A 22,913-nucleotide genomic window follows, 5' to 3' on the forward strand; every position below is an offset into this window, starting at 1 on the left:
AATTAATTTCCTTTCACTGTGCACGAATCTGTGCACCAGGCCACTAGTTTTATTATACACTCTAATTTTCTTTTTCTTTTGAAGGCCACTCAATGACAAAAATAACAACAGTGGCAATTCAGCTTTGAACAATACCACACCTAACACACCAAGACAGAACGCATCTGCTCCTGTGAGGAAGCCAGGACCTCTGCCTCCCAGCTTGGATGACTTAAAGGTGATAATTCCAAGTAGAGTCTATTCACCCATTGTACCACAGAAGTGTAAATGACTTGCCAGATTTTTCTAGCAGGTAGTTTTCAGTATACACTGAGTGGCCAGATTATTATGATGTCTGAATGCATAATAATCTGGCCACTCGGTGTATATCCTATATAATAAAAGGCTAATATGCAAATTTTCCCCTCAACCAGGAGTTCGACCAGCAGGCAGGCCAGCCAATCGTCCACGTCCTCTCCCCCTGGCCAGGCTGGCCAGACCCCACCCATGCACGAATTCATGCACCGGGCCCCTCTAACTAACACAAACACACACACACACACACACACATATATATTTTCTCTCTCTCTCTCTCTCTCTCTCTCTCTCTCTCTCTCTCTCTCTCTCTCTCAGTGGCCAGATTATTAGGCGTTCAGAGATCCTAATAATCTGGCCACTCGGTGTACATTCAACTTTACCAACAATATGATAACCCTTATAGAGGTACTTTCCTTTCACATCCATTAAGTTTATTTTACAATGTTATTACAATAACCAGTAATAACTCTCATTTTTTGAGCATATGCTATGTGTCAGCACCATACCTGTTCTGACTCTAGAGGCAGATTTTTTCCTTTCCTGCTCATTGACTAGTTTGGGAGAAGCAGGGAAACGTAACAGTTAAGAATGTTAAGATCATTAGAACTTAAGAACATTCTTAACAGTTAAGAATGTTAAGATCATTAAGAACTGTAACAGGGAAACGTAACAGTTAAGATCTCCAGGGCAGCCTTTCTGGGTTTCTACCCCAGTTCAGCCTTCTGTTATCTGTGGTAGCTTAGACTAGTGATTCAACCTCTCTTTAAAATGGAAACAATAATACCAACACCTCATGTGAAGATTAATTGAAAGAATAAACCACTTCCAACAGTGTCTGGCACATAGTAATTACTCAATAAATGTAGCTGTTATCATTTCTGGTAGTAAATCATTTCTTTGACACAACAGAGGAATTGCCCTCTAAAAACCCTTGTTTATTATCACTGGCCTTCCGAATTCTTCAGGGCTGTAATGTGAAATGGCCCCACTTTCAGCTGTGCAATAATATGGAGTTGACCTGGCCACAAAAGTGTCCTATAGACTTGTCAGAAAGCTATACCAGACAAAGAGAGCTGATGTGTTTGTTTTTCCAGGTATCAGAACTAAAAACAGAACTGAAGCTAAGGGGTCTTCCAGTATCGGGCACCAAACCAAACCTTATCGAACGCCTGAAACCCTACCAGGAGATGAACAGCAACGGCGCTGCTGCTGACGGCATCGTGGCAGTGTCAACATCTGCCGTCGTCACCAGTAGCCCAGAAGTCACCATGGCGGTGCCAGTCACCACCCTGCATAACTGTGTGACAAGCTCGGGCTCCCCTCTCAAGGCAGAACTGCCCCCTGCTGGAACCAGCAACGTGATCCACGTGGAGAATGTTAATTCGCCTCTGCCAATCTCACCGTCTCCCTCCGAACAGTCCAGTCTCAGCACCGAGGATACAAACATGGCCGACACTTTCACTGAGATTATGACCATGATGTCTCCATCCCAGTTCTTGTGTTCATCTCCTTTGAGAGTGACCAGTAACGAAGACAGCCTGAGTCCCACCAGCAGCACTCTGTCCACTCTGGAACTGGACGCAGCTGAGAAGGATCGCAAGCTTCAGGAGAAGGAGAAGCAGATCGAAGAGCTAAAGAGGAAACTGGAACAAGAGCAAAAGCTCGTGGAAGTTCTGAAAATGCAACTGGAGGTTGAAAAACGAGGGCAGCAGCAGCAGCGGCGGCCCCTGGACCCCCAGCCCAGCACCCCTGCTCATTCTGTCAGCCAGTCAGAGCAGAAACCGGGCAGTGTGGGCTCCTCCGTCAAAGATGAGACCTCACTCACTGACTGCTCCAGCCCCAGGCAGCCTGTCCCGGGAGCCAGCCATTCTGTGGGGCAGCCTGTCCCTGCAGGTGGCCAGACCCTTGTCGCCAAAAAGGCTGTAGTGATCAAGCAAGAGGTCCCCGTGGCCCAGGCAGAGCAGCCAAGCGTGGCCCCACAGTTCTACGTGAGTTCCCAGGGACCGCCGCCGCCTGCTGTTGTCGCTCAGCCGCAGGCGTTGCTGACCACGCAGACTGCTCAGCTGCTGCTCCCAGTGTCCATCCAGGGCTCCAGTGTCACCTCCGTGCAGCTCCCCGTGGGCAGCCTCCAGCTCCAGGTGTGAAGTTTGTCTTCTAACTCCTTGCCTCGCAGCCCACATGGAATGGACACGCAGGACAAACACCTGAGCTTTTTCATAGATGCATCCAAATCAGGCTTCACAGAAGCAGAAAACTGTTGGTGGGGGTGTGGTGAGGGAGACATTCAAAAATTTGAACATCAGCACTTTTTAGGTAGTAAAAAATGGGGGTACTTTTCTATTTCTGTTACCTTTTACCTTTAATGAACACATTATCATACATGTTTTTACATACCTATGACATTATTGTGATAATAACTACTGTTACTGAGTACTTTTTATGCACAAGGCACAGCCTCAAGTATTTTAAATAGCTTACTTCATTTACTCCTCCCTTCCCCCAGAAAATCCAAGTGATAAACCCCATTTCTAGATAAGGAAACTGAGGCCCTTGAGTTTGGCAAGTTGCCTGAGGACAGAACTAGTGTTTAAACCTCAGCCTTTTGACTCTTATGTCCACTCTGATATTCTGCCTCCCACATGTCCCTGAAAGGCACCACTGATGTGAAGGTGCCTGCACTAAGGAAAAGGCCACCACCAGAGTTAGTGCGGGTGTTACTGAGGACATGGAGCGTTACTGGTATAATTTCCTTTTATGCCCACGTAACCTGTGCATTGGCCTTAGGTTGTTATGTAACGTGATTCCAATGGGTTTTAACAAACTGTGGGCCACATGCAGTGCTCCTCAGCCTTAACCACCCAGGTATCCTGAGCAGAGGTGACCCACAGACCCCTGGCATTTGCGAAAATCCTAATTCCCATTTCACCTTTAGAGTCTGTGAAATGGAAAGTTGCTCTTTAATGTAGTTTTCCTAAACTTTTCTGTCCAAATCTTCCCTGAGGATTGACATTTAGGCGAAGAACCGCATTTCCTTCTGGGCTTGTGTGTGCCAGCAAGTGGCTGACTGGCCCCAGAGAGTGGACGCATTGCAGCTTAAAAGCAGGGATTTAGACTCTTAGGCCTCAGTTTCCCTGCCGCTCTTAAAATTACTGTAACCCCTGACCTATTAGGTGTAGAGCCGCTACAGGTTCTTATTTCAGTTTTCTATTCTCACAAAATTTCCAAACGAATATCTTAGTCACTTAAGGAATAATAAGAGCATGAAAATAACTGGTCTGGTGTTTAACTCTATGGTTTAGAATGGTTAAGGCTCAAATTTAGGTGCCGATGAGTTGAAGTGTGTATCTGTAAACATTTCATCTTATTTCATTTTAGATAAGATCCCCCAAAGGACCAGTTATCTCACACCTAACTCTTGATTCTAACTTTGATTTTGACAATTAAATTGACTTATTTATTGATTTTGCCTCCTAGACTCCACCACAAGCAGGAGTCCAGACTCAGCCTCAGATAGCAACCACCACCTTGTCCTCGGGCTTGGCACAGACTGGGCCTCAGCAGCCAGGCACGTTCACACCGCACGTGCTCAGTCAGCCGCAAGTCAGAAAGGTTGGTGAACACTAAAGGGTGACAGACGGGGCTGACTGGTCCCTCATCTGCTCGACCACTCGGCATCTTCACAGGAGCCTCCTCCGGGGAGCTCCTTTGTTCTATCTACGATCCGTCTCCCATCACGGGAGCCTCAGGTCAGATGCCATTTGTCTGCAGATTATCCACGTATCTGGGAAAGGGACTTCTTTATTACTACAAGATAGCTTGTCTTCACAGTTCAACTCCTTTTCTAAGTAAAAGTTTCAAAGGTATTTTTTTCAATCTTTATATGTAGAATCTTCTTGGGTTTAAATTTTTCTTAAATTAACCATTTTTGTAGGGGAAAGTGCTATTCCCTGGGAAGAGATACTTAAAGATGAAAAAGTTCCTGAAATGTATCTCTTGAGTGAGACGTTTCTGTATTTTGAGCTTGCCATCTCATGGTTTGAGAACCAGATGGCCTGGGTCTGGCTATCATTTTGGTTCAGCTACATGATGGGCCTTGTGCACAGTTCACTGTCTTTCTCTGAGTGTCAGTTTCCTCATCTTTAAAATTATGGTGTTGATCTAGGGCTCACTGTCCTCTAAAGGAGTTCCACTTAAAAATTCTGTTGTTAAATAGCCCCAATAGTTCAGACTTCCCGCCATCCAGTAGGTGGAGCTGTGTGCACATCTCCTTGCCAGAAAAATCCCAAGGCCTCGAAAGGTCTTACTATTACAAACCTTGAGAATTAGTATTAGTCCCAGAATTTCCATCTTTAACATAAAGGAACCTAGATAACTAGATAGACCTGTCGGTATGCCCCAGGGTGGGGTGAGCTGTCTGGGCTGAGAGATTGAGGGACAGACAGAAAAGACCTCTCAGGTCAGAACAGGCACATTAACGCACATGTTCTCTTTTGGACTCTCCTCTGAAAAATGCAAAGTTCTAGCTGCATATTACTTATTTTGGGCTGAAAATGACATATTAGTGTAGTGATAAGCTTAGTGAATGTTCAAATGTTGAGACAGTTTTCTTTGTTTTAGGGGGAAAGAAAAACATTATCTAGACAGGATAAATAAGGGCTTATTCACTGAATCTCAAAATACTAGAATTAGGAATCATTACTCCCAACTTAAAGGAAGAAGTTTTTGTGTATGTTTTACCAAGTATTAGGAAATTCAACCTTTTAAAAGAGGTGTTGACAGAGAAGTTGTACTGTTTAGGGGAATATAACCACACACTCACCTACTTTCATGTTTAAGAAATACTTATGTATATTTACAATAAAAATACAGGGGATAAGTTTTTCTCTCTCTGAATACGAGTGGCATAAAGTATATTAAACATTTTTATGAGCAAACCAGTTCTGTGAAATACAGTTAAATATCAGTAGTCTGGCCATACATCTGTAAAAGGCCTTAAAACCTTTTGGCTTTTAAAAGGGACTAAACAGAACACTTTGCAGTTAGTTCCACAGGAAGAAATCTCACCTCTGCCCAGTGGATCAGACAGCTTCTCAGAAGGAGGCAGATTTTAAATGGGGCTCTGCGAGGATTTGGAGAAATTTCCAAGCAACTGGAAAACTGAGCATGTCCACAGCATGTGTAGCCTTTCGGGTAGCATGGGAAAGGGCCAGGTAGTGAGAAGGTTTGCATGCCAGCCAAAGGTTAGCTTTTACCCTAAGAAAGAGGAGCCGGGGAGTGGCAGAGCTCCATCAGGTGTGTGCTAAGAGTGTATTGTCGTGGAGGGTTGACAGGCAGGGGCATGGCCTGGTTGCTAGGGCAGGATTCCAGTGGCAGATAATAAGGACCTGGATTAGGACAGCAAAGAACAGAGGCCTGATCCAAGGGTCATTTCTAAGAAATGTGAGCTCTGAGGAGAGGAGGCAGAGTAGACTGGTGGCTCCATTTACTAAAGTTTAAAGAAATATGAAGGCAAAACCAGCAATTACTTTCCCTCAGAGGCTAGGGATGGAGGGAAGAAGGGAAAAGTTTAGTTTGGAATATATTACATTTGAAATGTCCCAAATTTATGTTTGTAAATGTCTCTTTGGCACTTGGGAGCAAGGTTGGAAGAGAGAGGTGGGCTTGGGATCATTAGATTCATCGTAAACAGTAGAGCCAGGAGAACAGATGCAATCACCCTAGCGAGGAATATAAGAAATTCAGCTGTCACTTACTAGGGAAATTATGCTGAGGAAATGCTGCTTTCCCAAAAAACACTGTCATGCTGCCATCAAAGACGAGCAAAGGGACCACTGATGCTCAGTGGGGTGGCAAACCATTCCTATGGGCCAAATCCAGCCCTGCCTGTTTTTGTAGATGAAGTTGTACTGGTACCCGCCCCACACATTTATTTGCATGTTGTCCAGGCCACTTCTGTGCTACAACAGCAGAGAGGAGCGGTCACCACGGAGACAGCACAGCCCACAAACCCTCAACTGTATACCCTGTGGCCCTTGGCAGAAAAAGTTAACTGACCTGTTTTAAAACATGGTTTTCTTTAGTAGGAAGGGCATACTGATGGGAAAATACTTCTTCACTACAGGTTTTCACAAGCTCGGCATCCAATACAGTTCTTTCCTATCAGAGACCACCCGCTCCAGCGGTCCAGCAGCCCTTTGTTAACAAGACGTCCAGCAGCGTTCTCCAGTCCAGAAGTGCGCCCCTTCCATCCCTGCAGAACGGACCGAGCCCTCCCAGCAAGGTAAGCCTGCGGCCACTGCTACAATGACACGCTCACTGGGTACAGACCGTCCCAAAGGCCAGAGCTTTAGGCTGGGAGGGACTGAAGATCAGTATTCACGGGGAAATAGCTGAAAATATCACAGTGAAGGCAGCTCACAGGTAGGTCTTCGGTCAGAAGCCTCACCGGCCCAGGAGGTCCATGCGTGAGGAGCAGCGGAGCTGGTCAGCCAGGGCATGAGGAAGCTTCCTGCCCAGAGCTGACATATGCTCCTCCTCTGTGTGCCACAGCCGAGCTCGCCCCTGCCACCCCAGCAGTTTGTCGTCCAGCACTCTCTGTTTGGGAGCCCAGTCCCCAAGACGAAAGACCCTCCCCGCTACGAGGAGGCCATCAAACAGACACGCAGTACCCAGTCCTCTCTTCCAGAGGTAAGTGAGCCCAGTGGCTTCTTATGTCATCTGTCATCCTCACATTGAATCCCTTTTCTAAGGTGGACTTGCCCCGGTAGATACTAAGTTCATGGCTAGGAGCCTTGTTTGCATTTTAAATGTTGTTTAAATCACATTATCCTTTACTATAAAGACCCCAACTTCCAAGCAGGTTTCAACAGCTGTGTAACCTGCAATTACTCGGAAATTCGGGGTTTGTCTTTTAACGTCTCCTTTGGGGCCGAGGGATGGGTTGTATTGGGGTAGATGTGATTTTACACGGGTCCCTCTTTTCTTTTTCCTAAATAAGATCCTCCTCTAAGGGAAACAGACAAGGTGATAGATTTTTCTTCGTTTTCCATAACTAAGTCAGCTGTGACCATGTCTCCTAAGTTCTCTTAGATTTAGAGACATATCAATGTGTCTGAGGTTTTGAAACAATCTGATGTCAGTTTTTTCCTGTGTTCCTGAAGAGCTTGTTACTAACGCTTCACTATTTATGTTTTGCTCACATCTAGTCTCTTGAAAAATCTTTGCATAACTTGTTTTCTAATTATAAAAAAAATAGAGAAAATCACCAATGGTCCTACCACCCAGAATCCTTTTATTAATATTCTGCTGTATATAACCCATTTTTATGTTTATAAAATCTTTAAAATATATTTGGACTCATACTTCTATGAACTCATAACTCAGTCTTTTAAATGAATGTTTATTGAATAAGATATATACAGTACTCACTTTGTTGTAACTTTTTTTTAGTGGATATACCTTTTTTTTTTAATATATTTTATTGATTTTCTACAGAGAAGAAGGGAGAGGGATAGAGAGTCAGAAACATCGATCAGCTGCCTCCTTTACACTCCCCACTGGGGATGTGCCCGCAACCAAGGCACATGCCCTTGACCGGAATCGAACCTGGGACCCTTGAGTCCACAGGCCGACGCTCTATCCACTGAGCCAAACCGGCTAGGGCAGATATACCTTTTTTTTATTTCCATCACCTTGAACCCTTCCTATTGGCAACCACCAGCTTGTTCTTTATATCTATGAGTCTGTTTCTGGGGGTTTTTCTTCATTTATTTTGGTTTTTTTTATATTCCACATATAAGTGGGATCACACGGCAATTGATTTCTGGGAGGAGGGAGAGGATCTATCTTCACAAAGAACACACGATGTCAGGTATGAAAATCTCTACGGATTAGAAAGGGCATTTCATTTTTCATTCACATTGACATGCACTATTATATTACTTTCAGGTATGCAACATACTTTTACACATTTTTATAACTGACAAATTGATCACCACAAGAATAGCAGTTTTGTAACTTATTTTATACATTAGAATCAAAGGACAAGAATTAAGGAGGGTTACCTGAAATCCACTGTTGGTAGATTAAGGAGGCGGGAGAAATTATATAGAGAAACACATACCTCTTTTATAGCACATAGAGATTGTATGCAGGGAACAATGAGGGATTCCATGGTCTTGTGCCAGTGGTTGTGCCTTTAGGAGGAAAAGAAAATTGCTCTGTTATCTTAGATGCATAAAAACAATGGACAGGGCTCGCTCAAGGTAAGCAGTGACCTTTGCTGTCAGCTGGCTATGAATCAAGTCATGTTCCTGGGCTGAAGAAACTGCAAGGAGGCTAGTCGCTAGGGAGAGGAAGCCAGGCATTGCTACATGACATCATTACCTGGACAGACACTTAGCATATTAGCCTTTTATATATACAGATTATTAAAGGATACAGGAAATAAATGGATCAGTATGTTTACAGAAGTTTTATATTTTACCAGAGGCCCATTGCACAGATTCATGCACATTGAAAGGAAATTAATTAATTAAAAGAAATATTTTAGGAGCCGGGGAAGGACCATGGGAGGGCTCCAGGGATGCCCAGCCCATCTTGCCCAGTCCCGATCAGCTGGACCTCAGCAGCAAGCTAACCTACTGGTCGGAGGGTCTGCCCCCCAGGTGGTCAGTGCGCATCATAGCAACTGGTCGGACACTTAGCATATTAGGCTTTTATTATATAGGATATGCAGCATTAAGTAGCCTATGAAAAATTAAGAATGTATATTGTATAGATAACAGTTAAGAAGTATAGCTTTTAAAAAATAAATTGTAAAGGACAGGAAGAAGGAACAGAAAACAGGATAAATAGAAACAAGACAATGGTAAACTTAACCATATCAATGATTACACAAGACACACTAGTAGAGAAAACAGTATAAATATAGAGATTATCAGAATGGATTTTTTTAAAAAAACAAACAGAACCAACTATATGCTGTGTAGTAGTTTTAAGATATGTCTGCAAATTCTTAAATATTACTCCCTGGTTTGGACTTAGTGACCAGCTTCTAAGGAATAGAATTGGCAGAAGTGATGGTGTGTGACATCCTAAACAAAGTGATAAAAGGCATACTCCTCCTGCCTTGCTCTCTCTCGGACTGCTGGCTGTGGGGGAAAGTGAGCTTTGAGGCCCTGGGGACAGGAATTGAAGCACCTCCACCCCTGCCCCTGTGGACAACCAGCACCAGCCTGCCAGTCATGTAGTGAGCCACCTTTACAAGAACATTCTCCAACTCATACAACCTAAATAATCCAATAAAAAAAATGGGCAAGGGACCTAAATAGACACTTTTCAAAAGAGGACATACAGAAGGCCAAGAGATATATGAAAACATGCTCAAAGTCACTAATCATCCAAAAGATGCAAATCAAAATGACAATGAGGTAGGTACCATCTCACACCTGTCAGAATGGCTATCATCAACAAACGAACAACAAGTGCTGGCGAGGATGCGGAGAAAAAAGAACCCTCTTGCACTGCTGGTAGGAATGCAGACTGGTGCAACCACTGTGGAGAACAGTATGGAGTTTCCTCAAAAAATTAAAAATGGAACTCCCATTTGACCCAGGAATTCCACTTCTAGGAATATATTCAAAGAAATCAGAAACACCAATCAGAAAGGATATATATGCACCCCTATGTTCATAGGAGCACAATTTACAATAGCTAAGATATGGAAACAGCCTAAGTGCCCATCAGCAGATGAGTGAATTAAAAACAGTGGTATAGCTATACAATGGAATACTACGCTGCAGTAAAAAAGAAGGAACTCCTACCATTTGCAACAGCATGAATGGACCTGGAGAGCATCATGCTAAGCAAAATAAGCCAGTTGGAGAAAGATAAATATCACATGATCCCACTCATTTGTGGAATATAATGAACAACATAAATTGATGGGACAAAAATAGAGCCAGAGGGAAAAAATATTTTAGAATATAATAGAAGCAATCCTGTTATTTGCAGATTTTTAATATTTCCTACAACTTTTGTGATATCATACTGTGTTGGTACAGTGTTGGTAATCCTATATAATAAAAGCCTAATATGCTAAGTGTCTGGTCATCCGGTCGGCTGTTCAATCAAAGCATAATATGCTAATATTGTGCTAAGGCTGTTCAACTGCTCGCTATGATGTGCACTGACCACCAGGGGGCAGACGCTCTGACTGGTAGGTTAGCTTGCTGATGGGGTCCAGCTGATTGGGACTGAGCGAGATGGGCCAGACATGCCCTGGAGCCCTCCTGTGGTCCCTCCCTAGCTGGCCAACCTCCCGTGTCCCTCCCTGCCCCAATTGTGCACTGGCGGGGTCCCAAGGCCTGGCCTGCACCCTCTCGCAATCCAGGACCCCTCAGGGGATGTCAGAGAGCTGGTTTCAGCCCCATCCTGCAGGCCAGGCTGAGGGACCCCACTGGTGCATGAATTCGTGCACCAGGCCTCTAGTATTACTATATTTAAAATCCTTTTTAAATATTAATGTTTATTGCATGTAATATTATAATTAAAATCGTTTTGCATGAGATATTAAATGTTTATTGCATGTTACATTATTATATTTAAAATCATTCTTCTTGAAGTAAAAAAAAGTTCCCATTTGGGAATAAATAAATAAAAAAAATGCCTTCTATTTATATACACTGAGTGGCCAGATTATTATGATCTCTGAACACATAATAATCTGGCCACTCAATGTATATCCTATATAATAAAAGGCTAATATGCAAATTGTCCCCTTGACCAGGAGTTCGACCAGCAGACAGGCCGGCCAACTGCCCATGTTCCTTCCTCCTGGCCAGGCTGGCTGGACCCCACCCATGCACAAATTCATGCACCAGACCTCTAATATACTCTAATATATATATATATATATATATATATATATATATATATATATATATATATATATATGTGTGTGTGTGTGTGTGTGTATACATATATATATACACATATATATATATACATATACACATATATATATACATATATATATACATATACATATATATACATACATATACACACACACACACACACTCTGAGTGGCCAGATTATTATGCGTTCAGAGATCATAATAATCTGGCCACTCAGTGTATGTATGTGTGTGTGTGTATATATATAGATATATATATATGTGTGTGTGTGTGTGTGTGTGTATGGTGTGTGTATGTGTGTGTATACACACACATGCAAAGTTGGGATCTGTTTTACATTTTTAAACCAGATTTTTAAAGCAACTGAAGTATTATTCTATTGAATTTATGCCGTAAGTTGAGATGAGCAATAAGGATAATAAAAACTCACCCTGGCATGGGAAAAAAAAAGAACATTCTCCAGCCAAGCCTGGAGATGGCTGTAACCTGGCCAACATCTTGACTACAATCTCATGAAAGACCCCAAATCAGAACTACCTATCTACACTATTCCTAAATTCCTGACTCCGAAACTGTGGGATAGTAACTGTCTGGCATTTTAAGCCACGAAGTGTTTTAGAAGTTTTATAATAGAGTAATAGATAACTAATGTGTGCATCTACAAGAAGCATACTTTAAATATAAAGACACAGGTTGAAAGTAAATGGTTGGAAAAAGATATACCATAAAAACAGTAAGCATAAGAAGTCTGGAATAGGCAAAGGATTTGAACAGACACATCACCAAAGAAAGATACACAGATGGCAGAGAAGCACATGAAAAGATGCAACATCAAATCATTAGGAAATACACATTAACTCCATGATGCAATACCACTATAGGCCGATTAGCTGTCTAAAATTAAAGTGACTGACTGTACTAAGTGTTGAAGAGAATGAAGAGCTACTGGAAATCTCGTACATTGCTAGTGGAAATGGAAAATGTGCAAATCGCTTTGGAAAACAGCCATTTCTTAAAAAGTTAAACACCTACCCTATGATCCAGTCATTCCACTCCTCGGTTATTTACACACAAATACGGAGATTTGTACACAAATGTTCATAGCAACTTTATCTGTAGTAGCCAAAATGTAGGAACAACCCAATCAGATTTCTGTTTCTTACAATAAAAAAGTTCTCAGCAATAAAAAGGAATGAACTATTCCTAAAGTATAATCTACAACATGGATAAACCTCAAAATCCTATTGAGTAAAAGAAGCCACTCCCTCTACTAGTAAAATGAGTACATACTATATGAGTCCATTTCTATAAAACTCTAGACATGTAAGTTAATCTGTAATGGGAGAAATCAAGTCATTGTTGCCTAGGGATGAAGGAAGTGCTATCTATCACAAAGAAGCATGAGGGAGCTAGGAGCAATAGAATATTCATTATCTTGATTTTGCTGATAGTTTTATGGGTGTATACATATATCAAAACTTATAGAATTGTATAATTCATAAAACTGCAGGTTATTGTATGTTAATTTACTCTCAATAAAGCTGAAAAAATATACATGGCCACCTTTATACATACTTTATATTTTTACCAGAATGCAAGTGAGTTAAAACATTTTTAAAATATGAGAAGCCTCTCAAAATGCACTCAATGTACAAGTCAGTGTAAACGTCATCTGAGCTGGGTATTAGCCCCATTCTTGTTCTGTCAGCTAACCAGCTGTAACACATGGGTGAATGGTTTAACTTCTCAGGGGACCTCAGTGTTTTCAAAATGATGAAGTGATTGATTAGAACTAGCTGTTCCGTAAGGTCCTTTGGTGCTCCCAGTCGTATGACACTTCCTGGTTTGTGTGAAAGAAAGCTAATTTATATCCTCCTTGGTTGTAGGTTTCCAATGCACACAGTCAGCAGATGGACGACCTCTTTGATATCCTCATTAAGAGTGGAGGTAGGTGAAAAGTCACATCAGACCCCCAATCCCTTGTCACAGGATATGAAAGTTTTCCTCTAGAGCATGGTCGGCAAACTCATTAGTCAACAGAGCCAAATATCAACAGTACAACGATTGAAATTTCTTTTGAGAGCCAAATTTTTTAAACTTCTAACGCCACTTCTTCAAAATAGACTCACCCAGGCCGTGGTATTTTGTGGAAGAGCCACACTCAAGGGGTCAAAGAGCCGCATGTGGCTCACGAGCCGCAGTTTGCCGACCATGGCTCTAGAGCTTCCATATTCTTCTAACTGCATTTCCTGTTTTAAAATCTGTTACATTTAGGCCATTAATACACCTTACTTATGAATGGGGGAAAGCCATTGTTTCAGGTTAAAATACTAAGATAACGTTAGACTTACCCACAAATGTATACCTGCTGAAAAAGACAAGCCATCTCAAAATAGCCAAGTAGACAGATATAAATTCCACATTGAAAACTTCAAAACTGCTCCATATGTGGTATCAGTCATTGCAATGGGATAAAAATATTCCAATTCATGAGTTAATTTTGTAACAACCAAGTCACCTAGCTTAGGGTCTAATAACTTGATTAATATTCAAAGGCAATTCTAAAACACTTTGTACATATAAATGAAAATCTTCAGTTTTACAATGTGTCATCTTAAAAAGGGGTAAGGGATATAAACCACACACAAAAAAAATCAAGGATATCTCTGCCTCAGTTTATAAGTACTTCAAAAATTCACAATGCTATTTTAGAATATTTTAAAGTCTTAAATTTCCCAGTGAAAGGAGTTTTATTCAGATTTTTAAATAGTTATCAAAATTTATCCACTCATGCCAGGTATTATTTGATTTTGTTGTTAATGATCTTGTCAGAGTGTTTGACATAATATAGAAAATTCTTGATATTTGACAATAGATCTACATGTGCGAATAGCTTTTTTTTTTTTTTTTTTGCGAATAACTGTATCGGCCTCGCAAAATAATTTAAACTCATGATATAGCTAAACTATGGAAATTAGAGAAACAGATATTCCATGCCTTGAATTTAAAATTTTAAAAATGCTTTTTGCCAAATCTGGTGAAAATACTTTTTTTAATGATTAAAAAGAATAATTTTACAGCCTAAACATAGAAATGAGTTATATTCTAAAAGGAATGATTTTTTTTATGGCAAAGTATCTAATAGAGTATATTATTTCATCTTATTGTAAACTAATACTAGTAATAATGAGAAAGATTTAAGTCATTGATTATAAGACTAGTTGTACTTATAAGTATAAATTGCACTTTCAGCTTTCAAAACAATTCTAGAGATGACTCACAGGTAATGAGAAGTGAACTGTCCTGGAACACACACAGCTGAGAGGAATCTTCAGTGTTGTCTCACCTATTTACACAGCCCAGTCACTGAGCTGGAAGAGTTGTTGAGTAAAATTTTTAGTGTATTGCATATAAATGAAATCAAGTCAGATTCCCATATATATTTTTAAAGTCTCTTTTTCACTCTCTTATGTGTAGCTAAGTGAACACTGGTCCATTAATTTTCTACATGATCTGGCAAGGAATAACACATAACTAGTGCTTCTTAAGACATTTACCAAATCCTCAAGATTTTATATAAACTGACAAAACAGACACATAAGGTGGCCCACCTCATCTTAAATCAGGTCATACGATGGCATTGTATCTTTTCAGAACTTTATATAGAATGGATATGGCTAAACTGGACACATAGTTCAACTATAATGATAAAAAAGAACAAATATAGTTAGATCATTCATTACACGGAGGACCCACGTTTCCACATTCACTTTAGGGTAGCGTGCTGCTGTGATCGCAGATTCGTGGTACAGAGTAAGACATGAGCCCTGTCTTAAGCCTACAGTGCCCGAGAATGGGACCCAATGATCACATCATCTAAAAACATCATCCTACTCGGTGGGATATAATTGCTTTTAATGCTTACTCTTACTAAAAGGAATTGAAAGCATGTCAGAATGCTATAAACGTAAATGTTTATTTAACTAAAATGATCCATCTTCCTAAAGGTCATCAAGGGCCAATAGCATTCTCTTCCTACCTCTAAGATGGGCTGTGTATCAAGTTGTCGCAAAATAGTAAAATAATTCAGTAATTAATAAAAATTGTAAATAGCAGTAAATGTTTACTTACTAATTATTTATTTTGCACAGAAATTTCTCTCCCTATAAAGGAAGAGCCTTCTCCTATTTCCAAAATGAGACCAGTGACAGCCAGCATCACCACAATGCCAGTCAACACAGTGGTGTCCCGGCCACCGCCCCAAGTCCAAATGGCACCGCCCATATCTCTGGAACCTCTGAGCAGTTTATCTGCCAGCTTAGAGAACCAACTGGAAGCTTTCTTGGATGGGACTTTACCTTCAGCCAATGAAATTACTCCACTACAAAGCAGCAGCGAGGACCGAGAGCCCTTCTCCCTGATCGAGGACCTCCAGAACGACCTGCTGAGTCACTCGAGCATGCTGGACCCCTCACACTCACCCATGGAAACCTCCGAGGCCCAGTTTGCCGCGAGCACTCCCTGTCTGTCACTTGACCTCTCTGACTCAAACCTGGACAACATGGAGTGGTTAGACATCACCATGCCTAACACGTCGTCGGGACTCACTCCCCTCAGCGCCACTGCCCCAAGCATGTTCTCTGCTGACTTCCTAGACCCCCAAGACCTGCCGTTGCCATGGGACTAACATCACAGATTTGTCGTCTGAGTTCACGAGGTTTAAGAAGACAATTCTAAAAGGTCAGTTTTCAGAGACAGATCTATAGTTGCATCATTGCAGTGAAAACATGTCACAGAAAAAAACGGATAGATGGTCACAGCCTGGAAACCAAGTTTGAGAACGTTTCATTGCACGCAGCAGTGAATGTCTGCAGTTTAATATAGCACAGGGCCTTCTGAAAAGTCACTAGTCAAAGAAGACCCGTTTCTCCAGACTTCAGTAAAGAATGCAAAGTACCTTTAGATAAAAACCTAAAGAGTAATGTGTGCAGGATAACGACATGCAGATTCTCTGGTAATCAACTACATTTAAACCTCTGTGGTCACTTTCAGGCCCTAAATACAAGGCAGACAGCTCCACTCAAACAAGAATGCCGACGTGAGGGAGGTGCGGGATCACCGCACCTGTATTTCTAGCGTGGCCTGAGCCGGCCCCAGACGCAGCAGGGAGCAGGGGCAGCGGAGAGCACCAGCCAGTCGGCAAAGGCTTCCAGCTGAAGACTTTTGGTTCCATTCATAAACCAATGTAATACTTTTGTGTTGTAGTTTATTTTGTGATTTTTGGAATCTTACTTTAGACTTCCAAATGTAAATGAAAGTTCTTTCACTATAACCAGACAATGTCTTCAAAATACTTCATAAACAATCCCCTGTAAAAAGTCTGGGTCTATTGGTAACACTGAAAATTCTGCTAGCAATCCTCTGGGTTGATTAGATTGACTTAATGTGTAAATTAGACATATATTTGTGCACTCTATGTTGGGATTTGTACAGCCTACATGGGGATAAGGAATTGGGTATCCAGTGGCCCTACTACTTTTAATAAGTCACATATTTCTAGAGTACTTGAGCCACATGTATTTCTGTATTTTAAGAAATAACTTTCAGGTAACCAGACCCATCTCAAAGAACCAAGAAAAGGCTTTAGTGTAAAATATCTTTCTGAGCTGGTGAGTTGCAAAGCAAAGGCAGGGAGGAGTCTGTTGTTCCCGGACATTCCCGCACCGGTTACAGGTGAGCCTGTCGCCGAGGTGGCCTCCAGACTCCCCCTTCTGCTGCTCATCCTGTCATTGCTTTACAGTTTTGGAACTGGATGTCATACCTGAGCTCTCGCTATCTTTTCAAGCCGAAGATTGAAAAACTGGAGGTTTTATTCATTTTTTTGTATAGACAAAAAGTTATCACATTTGTTGAGTAGTTTCTTAAGATTTTTCTAAAATGCCAACTATCACAGGATTTCTAAAATGATTTCAAAATAGTCATTTAAGTATATGACAAAATGTATAAAACTGAAAAAAACCCTGAAATCTACCAAAAAGTGTAGAGGTTTTCATTAAATAATACTTTCGTGCTCTCCACCTCACCTGTGTGAGCCCTGGGGTCAAGTTGCTCTCTGGGTCATTGGTGATTGTTCCCACGGTGACATGTAGAGGCAACCTGACCCATTATTTGGAAAGAACCTGTGAATCATTCTGGGTTTGTGTTTTGCCTGAGAGCTGATCTTATTTCAAATTTTTATTTCAGTTTGTAAATTTCACTACATGTAAGAAAAGTCCATTTTTCCAGAACTCAGTCACCCAGGACCCTGGAGCCCTCTGTTAACTGGCCCTTCCCAACCTGAAGTGCTTCTGAATGGTTCCGGGCAGAGGCGGTATGCTCAGTGTAGTCTGCGGTGAGGAGTTCGTTAGAAATTGGTCATCCCCCCACATGTGGGATCCAGCATGCTGCCGTCTGACCAAACCCAGCAAGAGTGTCACCGTCACCATCGTGGGCACAATGTGCACCTTCGAGTCACTCCTTTCAGAAGGGCCTGTCTCCGGGGCAGGGCTGTGGACTCAGAAAGGTACTTTCTTTGGGCAGGTCTTCGAGATGGGTTTTTGTCTGGAGCTTATCTGGTCCCTACTTGGACTCTAAGCATCATCTTTATTCAGATTTAAATGGCTTATTAGCACCAGACATCAGTGGGACTGGAGGAGGCAACCGAACAGCTAGTGCTGCTGACTCGCTGAAGAACTGTGTGTTTCCATCTTTCTAAGCTGTGTGCACAGGTCGTTTCCTAGCCCCCTGCTGAAACATGCCGTAGGAAGGCTGCTCTCCAAACACACTGCAGTGCAAAGAATGCCGCCTCATTAGCCTGCTCTCTTTGGACTGGGTTGCTAATGTGCCCACTTTACATCTGTGTTCAATCCTTCATGTACCAGCATTTCGTTTAAGAGGAAGAAAGGCAAGGAGTCCAGTTATTAAGTCTACCAGCCACCTACTCACACCATTCCGCTGGGCCCTCCTGGCCTGAGCAGCAAGCTGGGCATCTGTAGGATCCCAGCTACATGTTCCAGGTTAGAGGGAGGACACAGATCGTGTGCATGTGACATGACCAAAGATGATACTCTAATCAAGGCTCCTTCGCCCCAACTCAGTGTACTTGGGGGTAAATGCAGTGGGAAAGGGGTGTGTTAAAGAGGACTATTTGTGTTGTTTGAGGTGAGGTTTAAAGCCCACGTCAGTACAGCCGGTTGGATTTTCGTATGCAGATGTGTAGTTTAGAGGAGGTACTGCTCAGGTACTGTTGTAGAGCACCTTGCAGAATATCCTATTGCCAAGAAAACAACAACTAGAAACGTATTCTCTCGCATCCAGTCTTACTTCCCTAAATATTCCTGAAACACAGCAGTATCAAGTTACCTTTCTGGTGTATATAGGTATGCAGTCATGTCATGGGGTGGGATGCACAGAAGTTATACCAAAGCTTCTTACACAGTCTTTGGAAGTCTAGAGTGTGTAGTTGTCTTGTACATTTCAGCAAAGCATGTGCTAGAAACTTTAGGGACAGTAATGTTAGTGGTTCGAGTTCTAGTGTTTTTCCTGAAATGTGCAATCTACTGTATAGTACTTGCCATGTATTTGTACATAGATGTATTCTGAATTCATAGAATTTCTCAGATACTATTTGTTTGTTTTATATGAATATTTTTATAATACTAAAGAGATCTTATTTAAATTTCCCTTTTAAAAACTGCACAGTCCTGTGACCCATGTAACTGACACTTTTGTAAGTGCCGTTTAAGAACAGTGGCCATGGCAGTCTGGTTTTGCCTCCAAACTGCCGCCTCTTGTAAGCAAAGTGATGGTAATAAGATAGCAACTGAGAGCTGTGTCAGGAGCATGTCACCCATTCTGTCACCAGAGCTGACGCAGGCTTCCTCACCCTCAACCCCAGATCATTCCAGGTCACACAGCTTGCTTCATCCTTCCAGAATTCCCACTGGCCAGCCACGACAGCTGACAAGACAGCTGTCCCCACAAGTGAGGGACAGTCCCTCTACTGTCCGAGACACACTGGCCGGAGGGAAGTGGTAAAGCTTTCTGGCAGCATCCAGTGCACACCACACGCCGTTCCCAGGGGCCGCCTGGTGGCAAGCCTCCCCCACGTTGCTGTCAGGTGGGGAGCGCCCAGCACCGCTGGGGACTTTAGAGAACTTTAGGGAGAATAGTTATCGGGAGTCTACCAGCCGAGCAGCACGGGTCCATTTCACCACATTCACAATAACCCTCCATTTTTCCATCCATCACCAAAAGCATGAATCCTGGCTACGGGCAGCAGAGCAGAATACCAAACCGACTGTCCACTGCCCTTCAGGCCACAGAGTTAGCCCAAATTACCAAATACATTAACTGGAAGGTCAGGTTTATCAAGAAACACAGCTTACCAGTGCCGTCGTGTGTGTTTGGAGAGCATCCTAACTGCATTTCAGCTCATCTTTTAAAAGTGGCTTCAGTCAAAACTGGAAAATAATTCAGATGTATTAATTCCTTCTCAAACTTTGGAGATCTTGCTCAGTGATCTTTCCAGGCTACATTTTTACGTGTGAAGTGACTGTCTGCATGGCAATGTATGTTCTTCCCTGCTCACCCTTCTGTCAGCATTCGAGGGAATGCATCATTGCAAAGGGTTTCTACCGGAAATCTTTGATTTGAGGCCTGTAATTTAAAAAGCTGCACATGTTTACAAAAGCGCTCTAACCCTCCACACAAACACATTGCTCTGTGAATCGTTATTGAAAAAAAAAAGTCACAGTCTTGTAACAACAGGATGGCAATCTCAGATCTACAAGGTGCTGTCTGGAATCAGATCAAACTTGTCAGTGGCGATATCAACACAGCTGTCGTGTTTAACAGAGCTTTGTGCCAACTACTAAGTCAAAGCTTTAACCAAGTTCATGAATCACCGAGACTCATAACAATTACCTCTACATTACGCTGTAAGAAAAGTTGCTGATTTGGTAGGAAGAAGAATCATTTAGGAAAGGGTTTAGTATCTACCAAAAGTACTTAACGTCAAGTAACCAATAGTAATGCAAACTTGCTTTAAAGGAACCAAAGGCATTGCCAAGTATTTGCCAAAAGGAGGCACTTTTTATTTAAAATTTGAGACTAATGAGATCTCAAAAATCAGTCCCAAAAATGTATTATCCATTTAAGGTTATAATTTTCAGAGGTGTAGATATTTCTCTATCGTTTTCATGTAAAATAGTATAGATTTGTTTTGTTGGTTTAGGGTAGTACATATTTAGTAGTAATACAAAGTTTTTTCCTTTCTACGTACAACTTAGTTTTCTTCTTTTCTTGCTTGCAATAGAAATGCAACGTGATAGGTGTTTCTCTTATTTTCATTGTCACATTATGTCTTAGCATCTCACTTTATGGAAAAAAAAAAAAAGGAGAAAATACCAATCTACAGAGCCCTGCTTATTAAAGCACTCATTTAAGAAACAAAAAATTATGGCAATCGGGGGTCCATTCATGTATTGCCTTTATGTTGTTTTTTAAAAGAAAAACCATGATGCCTTTGTATTTGCTGTTTGCACCCCTGAAATCAATTCCATATCATGTTTGAATGCCATATGTTTTGCACATGTACTGTACATAGGTAATGCATACTGTATTTTTATATGTGTGCACATTTATCATCAGATCTTTTGTACATAGTGGCAGTATTGTAGCGGATCGGAAAATGTTTGATATCTCAGCAATTTTGCATTTTTGTGTCTCAAATAAAAAAAAACATTTTGATGTACTATGATTCTTGCTATGCAGAGAAAAGACCACCCTGTGGGTCAGGAGAGCCATTGTAGCCCTGAGGGTGGGAGATGGAGACACCGAGTTTAGGACACATGTCACAGCAGACAGTCACCACATAAAACACAAGGACTCATCGGGCCGGGTTTTGTAGATGACACATCAAGTGAGCAACCCTCGCCCAGGCCCAGGGATACAGACTAGAAACAGGTATTAGCTGAACTGGAACCTGACGAGATTTACACCAAAATGTTCAGATTTACACCAAAATGTTCTTTCTTCCACATCGTAAGGAAGCACTGGACTCAAGACATGATAAATATGTAGTTCCCCTGGGGGTTGATAGATACATACATGCACGGTGAAAACTGACTCACGCTCTGATAGTAATACCTGCAGCTCCAACAACATTCCTGGAAGACCCAATAATCTTTCAATTTAGCCAAGTTTCAAAAGCAACTATTTATGTGAGGTGTTTTTATAGAGCATACAAAAAGGTCCTTAGAATTCCGTATTATTTTGGTAAGATGGCATTTAATTTTCAACCCAAAAGTCCATGGTTAAAATAGTTTTGAGGAGGACAGCTTTACATTTTCCTCCTTGCTCTGATGAAATAAAATAGTGAGTAAACTTGATTGACAACTTTCATTATCAATATCTGATTAGGAAAACGGGTGTTGTATCAACCATAGGAAGAGAGAAAAGATCACTGATTGCCTAAATACAACAAAATGTTCATTATCCATGACATTGAGAAGACAAGATAACAGCCTCACCAGACCAGTACGTGGATGATGCTTTCAAGTTGCTAAAATATTTGTAACATCACTTATTACCCAGCCAAGATCCTGCCCTCGAGGAGAGGAAATTATGCCAACGGGTGCTCAGAAAGGGACTGAGTGGGAAGAGATGGTGCTGGAACACGGAGAGGACATTCCAAGCAGAGAAAGCAGGCTGGGTGAGGTCCAAGTTAACGAGAGATGGTGGTTGAGGTGAGGCCCTGCTCACCAGGCCACTGGCGGATACCGGAGTGTGGCCACAAGACAGAATCCACGCAGGAAGTACTGAGACACCATCTGGAAATGTGGAGACACAGCTGCACATTCAAGGACCCCAGTTCTTGGGGGCTTAGAGTCGTCCGTAGATAACTGTTTACATTGGGTAATACAGGGCCTTCGAAAGCTTTTCAGATATTGGACACAGTCATCATTTGTACCTTTCTAACAGCAATTTGCTCTAGAATTGAGGTGAATACCAAAGCATTTGTAAATGCAGACACCTACACACTTAGTGATAGCTGAAATGAATGACAGCTAGGCCACATTACAATAAAACACAAGACCAACTTCAGGACAGATGTAAACTAAATGTCACAAACAATTTCATGTGTCACATAATCCTGAAGATTGCCCCAAGTCACCTAAATCACCATTCCTTCACCCCTTCTACAAATAGCTTATCTCCCATTTCTGATGGGTAGTAACTTTCAGAAAGAAACCTCATCCTAACATCCTAGCTATCTCTCCTGCTCATTTTATGACAAGTTATTAAAACTACCCATATTGTATAATTAGACAAAAAAAAAGGACATGCATCGGCTTTTTTAATTCCTCCCTGATATGACTGTGACAGAAACCGCTGCATATGGCCCCGCAGGTGGTAACTCCTGTGTTCTCACCCCCACTGTGCTGCAGACAGAAGACAAACGCATCCAAATGTTGGCACTGTCCTGTCCAAAGCTGAAGATTTTTAAAGTATATTTTATTGATTTCAGAGAATAAAGGAGAGGGAGGGAGAGAAACATCAATGATGAGAGAGAATTATGGATCGGCTGCCTCCTGCACACCTCCTACTGCGGATTGAACCCACAACCCAGGCATGTTCCCTGACCGGGAATTGGAC

At 41.8% G+C, this 22,913-nt stretch overlaps 2 protein-coding genes across 6 annotated transcripts in view; one reads left to right on the forward strand and one right to left on the reverse strand.

The window, feature by feature from the left end:
* MRTFB (myocardin related transcription factor B) overlaps window positions 1-21,016 on the forward strand; it is a 210,559-nt gene extending 189,543 nt beyond the window's left edge. For 2 of the 3 annotated variants that reach the window (XM_079794277.1, XM_079794278.1), the window contains 7 exons: window positions 85-217; window positions 1,392-2,435; window positions 3,772-3,906; window positions 6,419-6,577; window positions 6,847-6,984; window positions 13,103-13,163; window positions 15,368-21,016. In XM_079794277.1, coding sequence (XP_079650403.1) covers window positions 85-217; window positions 1,392-2,435; window positions 3,772-3,906; window positions 6,419-6,577; window positions 6,847-6,984; window positions 13,103-13,163; window positions 15,368-15,903 — 2,206 coding nt within the window. In that variant the 3' untranslated portion in view covers window positions 15,904-21,016. The remainder of the gene's footprint in view (window positions 1-84; window positions 218-1,391; window positions 2,436-3,771; window positions 3,907-6,418; window positions 6,578-6,846; window positions 6,985-13,102; window positions 13,164-15,367) is intronic. The other variant, XR_013814782.1, reaches the window with a different exon arrangement.
* Window positions 1-22,913, reverse strand: part of LOC307113077 (uncharacterized protein) — an 84,303-nt gene that overhangs the window by 34,848 nt on the left and 26,542 nt on the right. For all 3 annotated transcript variants that reach the window (XM_079794351.1, XM_079794352.1, XM_079794350.1), the window contains exon 3: window positions 8,420-8,492. In XM_079794351.1, the coding sequence (XP_079650477.1) occupies window positions 8,420-8,470 (51 nt within the window). In that variant the 5' untranslated portion in view covers window positions 8,471-8,492. The remainder of the gene's footprint in view (window positions 1-8,419; window positions 8,493-22,913) is intronic.

Source organism: Cnephaeus nilssonii, assembly GCF_951640355.1.
Source record: "Cnephaeus nilssonii genome assembly, chromosome: 2".
Taxonomy (NCBI): domain Eukaryota; kingdom Metazoa; phylum Chordata; class Mammalia; order Chiroptera; family Vespertilionidae; genus Cnephaeus; species Cnephaeus nilssonii.